This window comes from Peromyscus leucopus, chromosome 8b (assembly GCF_004664715.2).
Source record: "Peromyscus leucopus breed LL Stock chromosome 8b, UCI_PerLeu_2.1, whole genome shotgun sequence".
Lineage (NCBI taxonomy): Eukaryota > Metazoa > Chordata > Mammalia > Rodentia > Cricetidae > Peromyscus > Peromyscus leucopus.
Window position 1 is genome coordinate 33,169,421 of NC_051086.1, and position 12,713 is coordinate 33,182,133.

The window sequence follows — 12,713 nt, forward strand, 5'->3', positions numbered from 1 at the left end:
GAGAGAGAGAGAGAGAGAGAAGAGAGAGAGAGAGAGAGAGAGAGAGAGTTATAAAAACAGAAAATAACAGCTACTGGCATGGATACAAGGAATGTAACTGTAGTACATTGCCAATAGATAAATTGATGTGTCCACTATAGAAACACAATGTGACAATTTCTAAAAATGATAGACATTAGCAGGAACTTCGATATATTTGTAGCATCATAATCCACATTAGTTAAAAAGTAGAGGCAGTTCCAGAGTTTATCTGCACATGAATGGTTGAATAAAATGTGATATGAACTGGGCATAATGGCACATGCCTATAAATCCAGCACTTGCTAAGCTTAGGCAGCGGTTGTCAAATGGGATACCAGCATAGGGGTACATAGCGAGAGCCTTGTCAAGAAAATTTACAGATACATACAGGCGGATGTCACTCACTTCAGAAAGGAAGGGGATTCTGAGGCGTGCTACCACAGCAGTGAACCTTGGACAACACACTGGTCACAAATACTGTGTGATTCCTTTTCTATAAGCTACCTAGAATACTCAGAATCATAATAGTAATTACCAAGAGCTGTATGAGTGAGTTTGGATGCACTGCCACAAATATACTTAATTTACTGAGCCACATACTTTAAAAGTACTTAAGATTGTAAATTTCATGCTCATGCCTGTTAACCACAATTTTTAATTTTTAAAAAATCTGAAAAGCTGGACGGTGGTGGTGCACACTTTTAATCCCAGCACTTGGGAGACAGAGGCAGGTGGATCTCTGTGAGTTCGAGGCCAGCCTGGTCTACAGATTGAGTTTCAGGACAGAGCTAGAGCTATTACACAGAGAAACACTGTCTTGAAAAACCAAATATATATGTGTGTATGTATATGTATGTATATTATTATATATAATAATATAGTATATATAATATATATGCATAAGACTAAGATATTTCAGGAGCATGGTGCATGTATAATAAGTGTTAATGCACATAGGTAAAAAGACTGGAACAAGCCATACCTTTGTAACACAAATTAAAACAAATTTTTAAGTGGTTACATTAATGCCAGAGTAAATTTCAGAGCACAGCTGTCACTGGGGATTGAAGTTGGGTTTTGTTTGTTTGTTTGTTTGTTTGGGGTTTGTTTGTTTGTTTGTTTGTTTATGTGTAACAGCCCTAGCTGTCCTGAAACTAGCTCTGTAGACCAAGCTGGCCTCGAACTCACAGAGATCCGCCTGTCTCTGTCTTCCAAGTGCTGGGATTAAAGGCCTATACCACCACCACCAACACCACCCAGCTTGAAGTTATTCTTTTTTGTTTTGTTTCTGTTTTTCGAGACAGGGTTTTTCTGTGTAATAGCTCTAGCTCTGACCTGGAACTTGATCTGTAGACCAGGCTGGCCTTGAATTTACAGAGATCCACCTGCCTTTGCCTCCCGAGTGCTGGGATTAAAGGCGTGCGCCACCACCTGGCTTGAAGTTATTCTTTTTTTTTTTTTTTTTTTTCTGGAGCTGAGGACTGAACCTAGGGCCTTGTGCTTGCTAGGCAAGCGCTCTACCACTGAGCTAAATCCCCAACCCCGAAGTTATTCTTACTAAAGCAGTCACTTAAACAAGAAGACATCAGTCTTGAATGCTTAGTAACAAAGCTTTAAAAACAGGAGGTGAGAACTGCTGGCCTGCCTTCTCAGTCACTGAAGGATAGACAGCCAGAGAGCAGCTAGTGTAGAAAAGACTTACATGGCCAGCTGATTTAGCCTGGTTAATATTTGTAGAGAACTCCATCCAACAAAACAGACTATATATTCTATTGAAGTACATTCTAGGCCATAGAACAACGGAGGTAAATTTACACAAAATATAATTTGTCCACTGACCACTTGAAATTAAATAAATCAATAGCAGAAAAATCTCAGGAACCCCCAAATATGTAAAAATTAACCCATGGTCTTAGGAAAATCAAAAGAGAAAATGTAAACCATTTGAACTGAATGAAACAGTCCATCAAAATTAGAATGACGGGCTGGAGAGATGGCTCAGCCACTAAAGGGTAGGCTCACAACCAAAAATTAAAATGATACCTCTAACACAGTGCATGAAAATAAAGTGAGCTCTAGCCACAGGGTTTTAACATGTTTTTAAGTGACTATCACATGTACCCCTTAAATGTATGAACTTTAAGTCCATTATATCACTATAAGGCTGGTTGTTTGTTTGTTTTCAAGTACTGTAGATGGGACTCAGGCTAAAAGAAACTTGAGAAACATAGCAACTAAATAATATTTAGACTTTACATGTTGATTCATACAAGCTAACTACCAAAAGACATTCAGGGGCCTCCAGATGATGGTTTAGCAATTAAGAGCATTTACTAAGTAGAACAGTACCATCAATCAAAAGCCCCTGTCAGAGATGGCAAATGAAGACTGGATGAAGTGACAAGTCGGAAGACTTACAATACAGGGGGATTGTTAGATGAGATTACAAGCAAAATATTGATAGTTAAAGCTGGGTGATAGATACACAGGTGTTCAATAACTTATTTTATTTTGATTTTTAATTTTCCCATAATGCTCTCCTGTTTTTATTTCCTTTTAAAGGCCTTACAGCCTTACAGTGTGAGGAGGTCTCCCTTGGTTTTTCCCCTCCCCATTCCTTCGGCTTTTTTATCTGCCACTGCTCAGTTTAAAATCGAATTGTATTTAGAGTGCTGCCTGAGACAATCTCAGTTTGCGTCTATTATCCCGTTGTGAACTCAGACTCAAAAAGCATTCTGAGTCTTCTGTCCAGAATCCCATGCTGTCCCTGGTTCCTTACTAGGCCCTCCTTGCTTAGTTTCCCAAGTCTTAGCTCTGGCATCACTTCCTCAAAGCCTTCCCTGGCATTCTTCCCTATTCCATCCCCCATCACCACATGCAATGTAGTTTTTGGTCATTTCCTAAATTCAGGTGGCTCCTTAAGGCTGCAGGTTCACCGCCAGGTCATCTTTGGGTTGTTGGTGTCCAGCACTGCTGTTTGTGACTGGCAATGTTGGATAAGTACAATTTTAGAAATTACCTGAGTTAAACTTAGCCTTACAGTGTGAGGACAAACAAACAAGCAAACACCTGAGATCACAGAGAATAGTGTGAGCTGAACCCGGAGTAGACTTGTTGCTATGTCTGTTCCCAGTGCTGTAATGAGAACTTAGTGGAGGCTTTGGAGGTTCTTTTTGCTAAGTTCATATCCCTAACAGTCCTTATTCATAGAGCACACTGGGAAAGCTCTCGGGGCAAGAGTGGGACTCTAGAGGATGTAGCAGCACTGATAGCATGGCATCACACAGTACACAGAAACAGAAGTGACTGGGACGCATAGTTTTCTCACCAAACACACTTTGGATTGAACTAGAGTGAAGAATCTGTGGTATAACTGCCAGGTTTTTCACTTGTATTACTTTTCCAGAATCCACTTACATAATATGACAGAAGTGGTCTAGGATTATAGAGACATGATATCTTTAATTATTTAAAATAGAGATCATGTGCTGACTTCAGCATCACATACTAAAATGAGGACCATTTTTCAGAAATCTTCCATTTAATGTCTTTATTTTTTGTTTTCTTAGCGTCGTCTTGGAGACGCAGCCAAGAAAGCCATCAGTAAATTGACAACTAGAACGGTGAAAAAGGGCGATAAGGTACAGTAATGAATTACTTTCCTCTTTGAAGGCTGCTTGCTCATGCTTTGTCTGTCTGGAAAGCCTGCAGCTAGTCTCCAGCTTTGCTGCACGTCAGGTGTATTTCTTAGGACTGCCACGTCTGTTTGGGCTTTTGTTTCTTCTCAGTTAGGACCTACCTGAAGATCTTCCTTTCTAGTTTGTTAGTGTTGGGCCCGAAGGGGGCCAAGTCAAAGAGACAACGACAAATGGCAGAGTTGAAACTTTTCATCAAAATCCCTATGTAGAGCTCAAGTGCCAGTAGCATCTTTTTGCCAGCTTCTACATCAGCATATTCAAACTTAACCAGAATTAAAAAAATAAAGAAAAGAAATCTCAAAAGGTAAAAACCAAGACTGTTGGCACCCCACACCCAGTGCTAATATTTTAGCAGAGAGCTCTGGAAGGAGGATTTTATGTGGTCTCTATTTTCTGTGTTTTGCCACATTTTTTTCTTTCACCATTTTTATTCCTCTGCCTGTGAATACTGGGGTGAGTTGCCCTCAGCACAGCTGCAGAAGTAGAGACATTCTCACTGGGTGTCACTGCGCACACACTGAGGAAGGAAAGGGCACGTGCAGGAAATAGAGGCTACATCAAGACAGCTGCACTCAACCCTAGACCAGTTCCTGGAACAAATGCTTTCTTGGCTTGGCCAGCTGCTATTAATTAGAAAATCCTTGGATTTCATACATCTACCTATGGTCCTCTACTCCACCCCAGTACTAAATAATCTTTCCTTAAATGATGAAAGCTAGCACACTTTTTATAACCCCCGCACCTGCCAACCTAAGCCAACCTAATGGCTTAGGCTATTGGCATACTTTGCTTTAAGACAACTCTAGGGAACCCTCCTCAGCTCAGAGGATGAAGGAAGTCAATTAACCTGGAGACCAAACAACTGGTTGGTCTTTCCTGATTCCTCATAAATACTCAATATTGAGTTAACCCAGTAACTGCCCTGAGTCTGTGAGTTAGGACTAGAACAGAGGAGTCTACTCATCACTCCCCATTATTTGTAGCTGTGTTTTAGGAACTGATTGGCTGCATGAGCCTCTTGCTGAGGCTCTCAGTATTTTAGATTTTAACAGTGAAGCCTATTGAGACTAGGTGGTAATAAAGGAATTGGGGTAGACACATGATAATCTAAGGTGATCTGCTGTGAATTGTTGAAAACATAGAGCTCTGACTTATTCGAAGATATCATAAATAGAATTAGTATGGATTGTATGATTGTCTCGTGTAATTTGGGTCAACCTACTTAAGCAAATGAAAAGTTACTGTTTTTCATTCCTTTCCGTCGGTGGCCATCTGCTTGCCGTAATTGTCTTAGCTGAGTTGTAGCTCTTGTGTGCACACGCTTAGCTCTGTGCTTCTTGTTTCAGGAGACAGACCCAGACTTCGATCACTGTGCAGTCTGCATAGAGAGCTATAAGCAGAATGATGTTGTTCGGGTTCTCCCCTGCAAGTACGTCAGAGTTCTTTGTTTGAAAGGAGTGGTATTAATGTCTTGTGTGTCTCCCTTCCAGAGTGAGTATCTGCTTGCTCCTGTAAGCCACCTGACCAGTAGCTCTCCTGACAGGCTGAGGCCCAAATGCTGGCAGTGGGAGGCATGGTTGACTCTGGCCAGTGTCTCTCCCAAGAATTGTTTGCATATGTGTATAAGAAACATGTGACAGGTGCCCGCCTTTAATCCCAGCACTTGGGAGGCAGAAGCAGGTGGATCTCTCAGTTTGAAGCCAGCCTGGTCTACAAAGCGAGTTCCAGGACAGCCAGGGATATAGAGAGAAACCCTATTTAAAAAGAAAAAGAAAAAGAAACAAACAGGCTGGAGAGATGGCTCAGTGGTTAAGAGCACTGGCTGCTCTTGCAGAGGTCCTGAGTTCAATTCCCAGCAACCACATGGTGGCTCACAACCATCTATAGTGAGATCTGGTGCCCTCTTCTGGCTTGTAGGGATATGTGCAAGCAGAATACTGTATACATAATAAATAAACCTTTAAAAAAGAAAAGAAACAAACAAACAAACAGATGACAACACCTAAATCATAACCTAAGAATTTATATTCAGTGCCCCTCCTGGGCTAAGCTGTTAGCTCAGCGGTAGAGCACTTGCCTAGCATGTACCAAGTTGTGTGTTTGATCCCTAGTACAGACAAAAAAGAAAACACAAAACACTTCTTGTTTCATTCCATCTCCAGTTAGAGTTCATTACCAAGCCCTCCCATGAGCCCTCCACCTGATCTACCTGGCTCTGGATTCCACTGTGGTAAGGACCTGAGTTAGGCACAATGGGAGGACTGTTTGCTTTGTAGCTGCTCTGAGACAGTACACTGCTCTGTGCAGGTTACATACTGTTTCTCTGGTCCTCCCAACAATCCAAAGAGGGTGCCTCTCTCTTATTATACTGGTTTGTCTTCCATTCTGTGGCAAGCAAAGGGTCTGACACAGCTGCTGGAGAAAGGGGTTGGTTTACAGAGTCTTGGAAGTTCTCTGTGCAGATCCAGTGGGCCCTGTGGGTTAGCCTCTGGTGAGCACGGTAGAGGGCAGCATACGTAGTGGGAGTGTCCGTGTAGAAGCAAGAGGACAGGCCAGCCCCACGTGCTGCTTCTGTAACAGCCTCACAAGCACCACCAGAAGAGTCCCAGAGGAAATACTTCTCACCACCAGTAGCTTAGGACCTCCACTAGGTCCCATTCTCCAGAAGTTCTGCCCCCTACCAACTGGACCCTCCTGATGACCAAAGTTTTCACCATAGTGGACTCTGGGAGGGACACTCAGACTATACCCAAACCGTAGCACCATTGTCCAGTGAAAGATAGTAAAGCCAGCAATGGATTCCAGGTTTGAAAATAAGGCAGATCCAGTAAAGGGGTCTGACTTCACCAGTCATCATTCTTTACATAAGATCTCTAGCTAGCATCCTCCCTCTCTGTCTCTTCCTCCCTCTCTGTCCTTGCCTCTCTTCTGCGGTGTATCTCCACCATTCTTTTTACTTTGAGACAGGATCTCATTAAGTTTCCCAGACTGACTGTGAACTCATTCTGTAGCCCAGACTGACCTTCAACTTGACAATCTCATGTTTCAACTCCCCAGGTAGCTGAGATTACAGGCCTGCACTACCAGGCTGGGCTATGCAAATTTCCTTTATAAGCATGTTGATTTCTACTATGGTTCTATGCCAAGCTAGGGAATGTGGAACACCAAGATATCCTGTTCTGTGTATAAAATGCAAAGTCACTTACTAAGAAACCGAAAACCAAAGATTTCTACTTTCTTCTCTTAATCTCATGAAGATACTCACATGACCTTGTGAACTTGTGACTGAATAAAATATTTATAGGCAGTTGTGTCTCCATGAAGCTACCAGTCCTATTTTACTTACTCAGAAAGTAACATTTTGTGCCTAGGAAATACACACAAAATAGATTACTTTTTTGTTTTTGTTTTAAATTTTTAATCCTGGATCTCCAGAAGAGTGCTATATACAGAAATAGAAATCCAAGATTCTGGAATAAGCATTCCAATTCTAGGTTATGTAAAGGAATATCTTACCCATCTCAGGGTAAGCAACCATGTAGAAAATGAGGTACTGACCATTTTTCTTCATTCCATTATTTAAATTCTAAATGTGTGAGTGAGGCTGGAGGAAATGCATTTATGAAGTGAGTCAGAAGGATTGGTGGAGTACATTAGAAAGCAGAGCCAGCAATGCCTGCTTTGCCCAGGAGGAAGCTAAGAGTTAACTGTCTTGTCTTCCTGTCCCTGCACAGGATCCCCTGGACCCAGCTGGTACCTAAAGTAGAAAGGAAAAAGTCATTCACTGTTGTTATTAAAATGAAAGTGTCTTCCTCAAGAGAGTCTGATCCTAAAATAGAGGACTCTGAGCTGCTTGCTCTCATTCTTGCCATCCCTAAAGCCTTGGTTTTTCAGGTTCATTCTGAGTGCGCTCTCCATACCTACCTACCTACCTACCTACCTACCTACCTACCTACCTCTTCTCCCTCCCTCTTTCTCTCCCCCTCCCCCTCCCTCTCTTCCTCCCTCACCCCAGTTTAACTCAGGGCTTTCTCAACCCGACTCCCTGTCAGATCAGTGAGGGACTTAATAAAGATCCTAAGTGGATCCCCGCCCACACATCTTTATTTTAGTAAGTCCCTGAGTGATTCTGATACTACAGAGTCACACTCTCCACTGAGGTCCACAGCCTTGTGGGACCTTAACTTTCTGCAGCTGACACAAGACAGCTGCTGCTTAGCCTTTGTGTTGGTGAACTGCTTTAAAAAAGTACCAGTTTGGTCAAACTTGCAGGATTTCTTGGCACTCTGGTGCAGCACTATCCCCTCCACTGTCTGTCTGTCCATCCGTCCTTAATGCTAGATGTGCTGCACAGGCTGTGTCTGTTCTCCATGGTGCTTTGCAGCCAGCTGCTCTCTCAAGTCTCTAAAGACTTCTCTCTAAACTGTAGTGTTTGGTCTGCTCAGAGCATGTTGTCCCTCACCTCAACAACAGTGCCGTCCTCAGGTGCAGTAAAAATTAACTTGTCCCATTGAGCAACTTTTTGTGACAACCTTTGACCTCTACAAGGTTTCTCAGCCTTGGCACTGCTGACATTTCAGTCAGATGAGTCTTTGTTTAAAGGAGAAGGTGATGGAAGCTGTCCTGAACATCATAGGACATTTAGCATTGTCTTTAGCCTCTGTCCACTACTCCCCAAAAGTACCTATACCACACAGTCTTGATAACTCAGAATGTCTCCAGATGAGAATCACTGACCTAGAAGAGGTTGACCCAGCAAGTTCTTCTGACCCCAAGTCTTCTCCGAGCTTCAGTGACTTTCTAGTACCTGTGGAAGTTTCCCCTGGTGTCTCTGTTTGGTGTCTTTCCCCCTGGAACACCCTCCTTCCTTCTATCTGTGTGTTCTTTGACCTTGAGCCTTCCCTGGGTTTCTCCATCTCATGACTCAGCACTTTTGCCCCTCACTGTCTTCACCTGGTCTTTGAACAGACTAGACAGTTCCACCCCGGCTGGATGCCACGTGCTAACCAGAGCCTCTTTCCTATCCTTGTTGGCCCTCCCTGTTTACCACAGCAGTGTCTCTTTAAACACTTCCCTAAACCCGTTGCTCTCACTCTCAGCCAAGTGAACTTGACAGTAATCAACTTCATAGAGAGAACAGTTGTTGGATTTCCCTGAGCTTTCTATCACCAGGCCTCCAGCATGTCTGCCTCTATGCCCTCCTTGGCACCTCCTAGCATGGAGGAGGCAGCTCAGCCCTGGTCTGGTGCTGCTATTTCTGCCTAGGTCTTTGCCTGCCAGCTCTTTCCCTTTCTAGGGGACCTTGATCTATTGACTGTCTGTTCCCTTGGCTTTGTTCTGTCTGTCTTTGCTCCTCAGTATTTAATCATACTCAAGCCTTTGAGACTCCAGTTTGTTTTAAATCTGTCCCTTACCCATACGACCGTGCAGCTAGCTTTTGGTAGAATCTTTATTTGCTGTCTCTCCTCAGTCGGAAGACAGCCAGATGTCTATGTCTGTCTGTCCTTCATTTTTAACAAGCCTATTCTGAACCAAACCTTTTTCTGTAGTATCAAACCTCTGGTGAATTGCCTTGTCACATGACCTTTTCTTTTTGTCCTCTGTTGCACTGATTTATTGTGGACAGATGGCAGTTGGCATTGCTTTGGGGGGACCTCCTGCTTGTGTCAGTTGATTACAGTTGATCACCTTTTGGATGTTAGCCATCATGGCTCCAAAACTGAGAAACAGCCGCCTTATTTAAAGGTTAGCCACAAAATTTTAGTAGGTAAAAATACTGAGCAGGAGAGTACCGCAGCATGAAGATGCCAGCCGGAGCTAAAACAGGTCAGGAAGCTGGCTGCTGGCTGACTGGGGAGTTGCTGCAGTCACCTCCACCTCAGAGGGAGATCAGCTTAAACAGCATCTGCCAAGCCTGGCTGGGGAAGGAGTTCTTGTCTCTGACCTTTAATAATCCTGGGTCCTTTCATGTCTGCCAGGTCCTTAACAGGGCACCCAAGGGCTGTGAGTTGTGAAAATGACTCACCTCCAGTGTAGATGCTGCCCTCCCCTCAGCCCCGCTGCTTTTGACCTCTCTCTTTCTGCGGCCCCCCCCCCCCAGCAGAAGAAGCACTTCAGTGTTGCAGGCTTTGTCTCTTCCGTAGTCTATGCATTCCCATTGTGTGTCTCACAGCATTTCTTACAGAGGTAAAGGACACGGTGGAAGCTCTGATCATGGCTCTGCTGTTCTCTGCGCATCCCGGTCCACCGCTTAGCCCTTCTCTGCTGCTGTGTGTATTTTCATTACAAGAGTCTTCTTTCAGTACAGTGAGGAAGAACTGCTTTTCAAGGTCTGGCCCCTGTGGTGCACTCTCTGGCTGATGAGAGGGCACTGTGATGGATGTGCTAGTGCCTAAGGCTTGTTTCAAAAGTGCTGCCATTTATTGGGGTGTTGTGTGGAACATTAAGGTCACTTTGCCTGTTTAGCAAAGCTTTCCTCTCTCGACCCTCAGTGCTTCTCAGAATATTCCAGGTATGGTTTTCATGTGCTTCAGTCGGCACTGTGAGGTAATCCAGCCTGTCTTCTCCACTCTCCTACCCATGGTCCTTCAAGGCAGACAGCTGAGAGGCAGGAATAGTGGTGGGCCAAGGATCCAGATGCTTAGTAGCAAAGCTTAGCCAGAAACAAGAGGAAGGACATGGTGGGTATGGTGGGCAGTAAGCTGAGGAAGTGATCACAGGAAAATGGAGAAAGTAGGTTAAAAAAAAAAAAATGGACAGCTGCAAGCCCGAGCATTTGTTCACAAAGGCGGCCAGGAAGGAGAGTGCAGGATTGTTCGAGGCTGGTGGATGTTTGATCCGGAGAAGCTGTGGGAGTTAGAGATAGAAGGTCTGGAGTCAGATGCACAGACGCTGAACTGGCAGAGATCGGAAAAGATCAGCTCTGGGTTGTGGAAAGAGAGTTGGAGTAGTTGTGTGGGGTGCAGGTGATAGCTGAAAAGAACATGTGTTTTTAAAGAGAAGAATTCTTTGAGGTTCTAAGTTAACTAAGGAAGAAGATTCTTACTGGTCTTCAGATAACCAGTTAGTCTTTATTGTCTTCTATAGCCACACATATTGTCTAATGTAATAGGACAGTTTTTCTTCTAGGTCACCACATCTATAAGAAAATAAGTACTTAAGAATTCCACCATAAGAAAAATCCACTTATGGCTTATTTAAGGTCAAAGAAACAGGCGAGTTGTAAACCCTTAAACTCAGTGCATGAAAACTTCACAGCATGACAAAAATGGGTATGGTCATGTGGACCTGTTATCCCATTATTTGGGATGTGAGGGCAAGATTAGAGATTGAAGATGCTCCTCAAGTTTGAGGCTGATCTGAAATACATGAGACCATGTCACCATAGGTGGGGGGTGGGGGGGTTAAGTAAGGGAGGTACACCATTTTGTTCTTTTCTGAGTAGCCAGTAATTTAAGTAATAATAGGAAAAGCAAAAACAGTGCCCGGGACAGGCCAGAGCCAAATCCTTATCCATTAAAGATAGCTGCTGCTTACTTACACTAGGGTTTCTACCGTCTGTGGTTAAGATTCAGCTACCACATCACCTTCATACCTCTCACTCCTGAACCAAAGCAGCCCTTTTGGAGATAACATGATCTCTTCTGCTCTGACAGCCAGCCAAATCCCATCATCTATCCGATGGCCAGAACACCTCAACTGTCCCACTCTGTCCTGGCAGCAGCTAAGCCCCCCCAGACATCTATCAACTGCTCCCAGATGTATGCAAATTAGATAATCGTAGTTCAGATTCTACAGTTTAGATGAGATTTAAAGGGACCTTTGCATGCCCCACAGAGGTTAAGAAGTATTGTTCTGGGCTAGAGAGATAGCCTAATGTATAAAGGCACTTACCACCAAGTCTGATGACCTGAGTTTAATCCCTGGAATTCACGTGGTTGTAGGAAAGAACTGACTCCTTCAAGTTTTCCTGTGACTACCACATTGTGAGCGTATGCATGCATACCCACAAATAATAATGTTTTTAAAAAGAAACAGCAACAGCCGGGCGGTGGTGGCGCACGCCTTTAATCCAAGCACTCGGAAGGCAGAGGCAGGCGGATCTGTGAGTTCGAGCCAACCTGGACTACAAATGAGTTCAGAAAAGCCAAACTACACAGAGAAACCCTGTCTCGAAAAAAAAAAAAAAAAAAAGAAACAGCAACAACAGCAGCTTGTTCTGTTCTATGTTCCACTGCAGCCCACCTTGGCACAGTTGAGTGATTCTGAACAGTAGCTGCAGATGACCCTCAGTAAGGGTTGAGTCCTCAGAAGCCCCTCATCCTTCTCTGGAGCACTCTCTTATGTCCTTAGTAAGTAGTGAGAGGCAGACATAATACCTTGTATTCTATAAATATCAGCCTCTCTATGGATTGATAGCTTTCCAGCCTATAAAGCCCCTAAAGAAAGGTACTCAGGAATGAGAACACCCTATCTGAAAGTTTCAGACTAGATTGATAAATCAAGACTTCAAGATCTTGATTCTGATCTCCAAAGAAATGGGTTATAAGGCCCTCAAGTGGAATAGTATATATTATTGGCTGAAATTGTCAACTCAGTAAAAAGTTTTCTAAACCATCTTTTAAAATCAAAACTGCATTTTCAAATAGTAACCAAAATATTAAATTATAATTTTTGTTTGTTTGTTTTTCGAGACAGAGTTTCTCTGTGTGGTTTTGGTTCCTGTCCTGGATCTCGCTCTGTAGATCAGGCTGGCCTCGAACTCACAGAGATCCACCTAGCTCTGCCTCCTGAGTGCTGGGATTAAAGGTGTGCACCACCGCCGCCCGGCTTTAAATTATAAATTAACAATCAAGGTTTTAAAGGTATATGATGGCCCAATTTGGTATCTCTTAATTGTTTTTTTTCTTTTTATCCAATTAGCACAGGATCTCTGTAGTTGAAGCTGTACAATGATTAGAAGGCAAAGCTCTCTGAAAAATTGTTTTGTTTTTT

General features: G+C 43.4%; 1 protein-coding gene across 3 annotated transcripts in view; it reads left to right on the forward strand.

Annotated features, from left to right (window-relative positions):
- Rnf130 (ring finger protein 130) overlaps positions 1-12,713 on the forward strand; it is a 109,726-nt gene that overhangs the window by 65,718 nt on the left and 31,295 nt on the right. For all 3 annotated transcript variants that reach the window (XM_028855006.2, XM_028855008.2, XM_028855007.2), the window contains exons 4-5: positions 3,591-3,662; positions 5,066-5,148. In XM_028855006.2, coding sequence (XP_028710839.1) covers positions 3,591-3,662; positions 5,066-5,148 — 155 coding nt within the window. The remainder of the gene's footprint in view (positions 1-3,590; positions 3,663-5,065; positions 5,149-12,713) is intronic.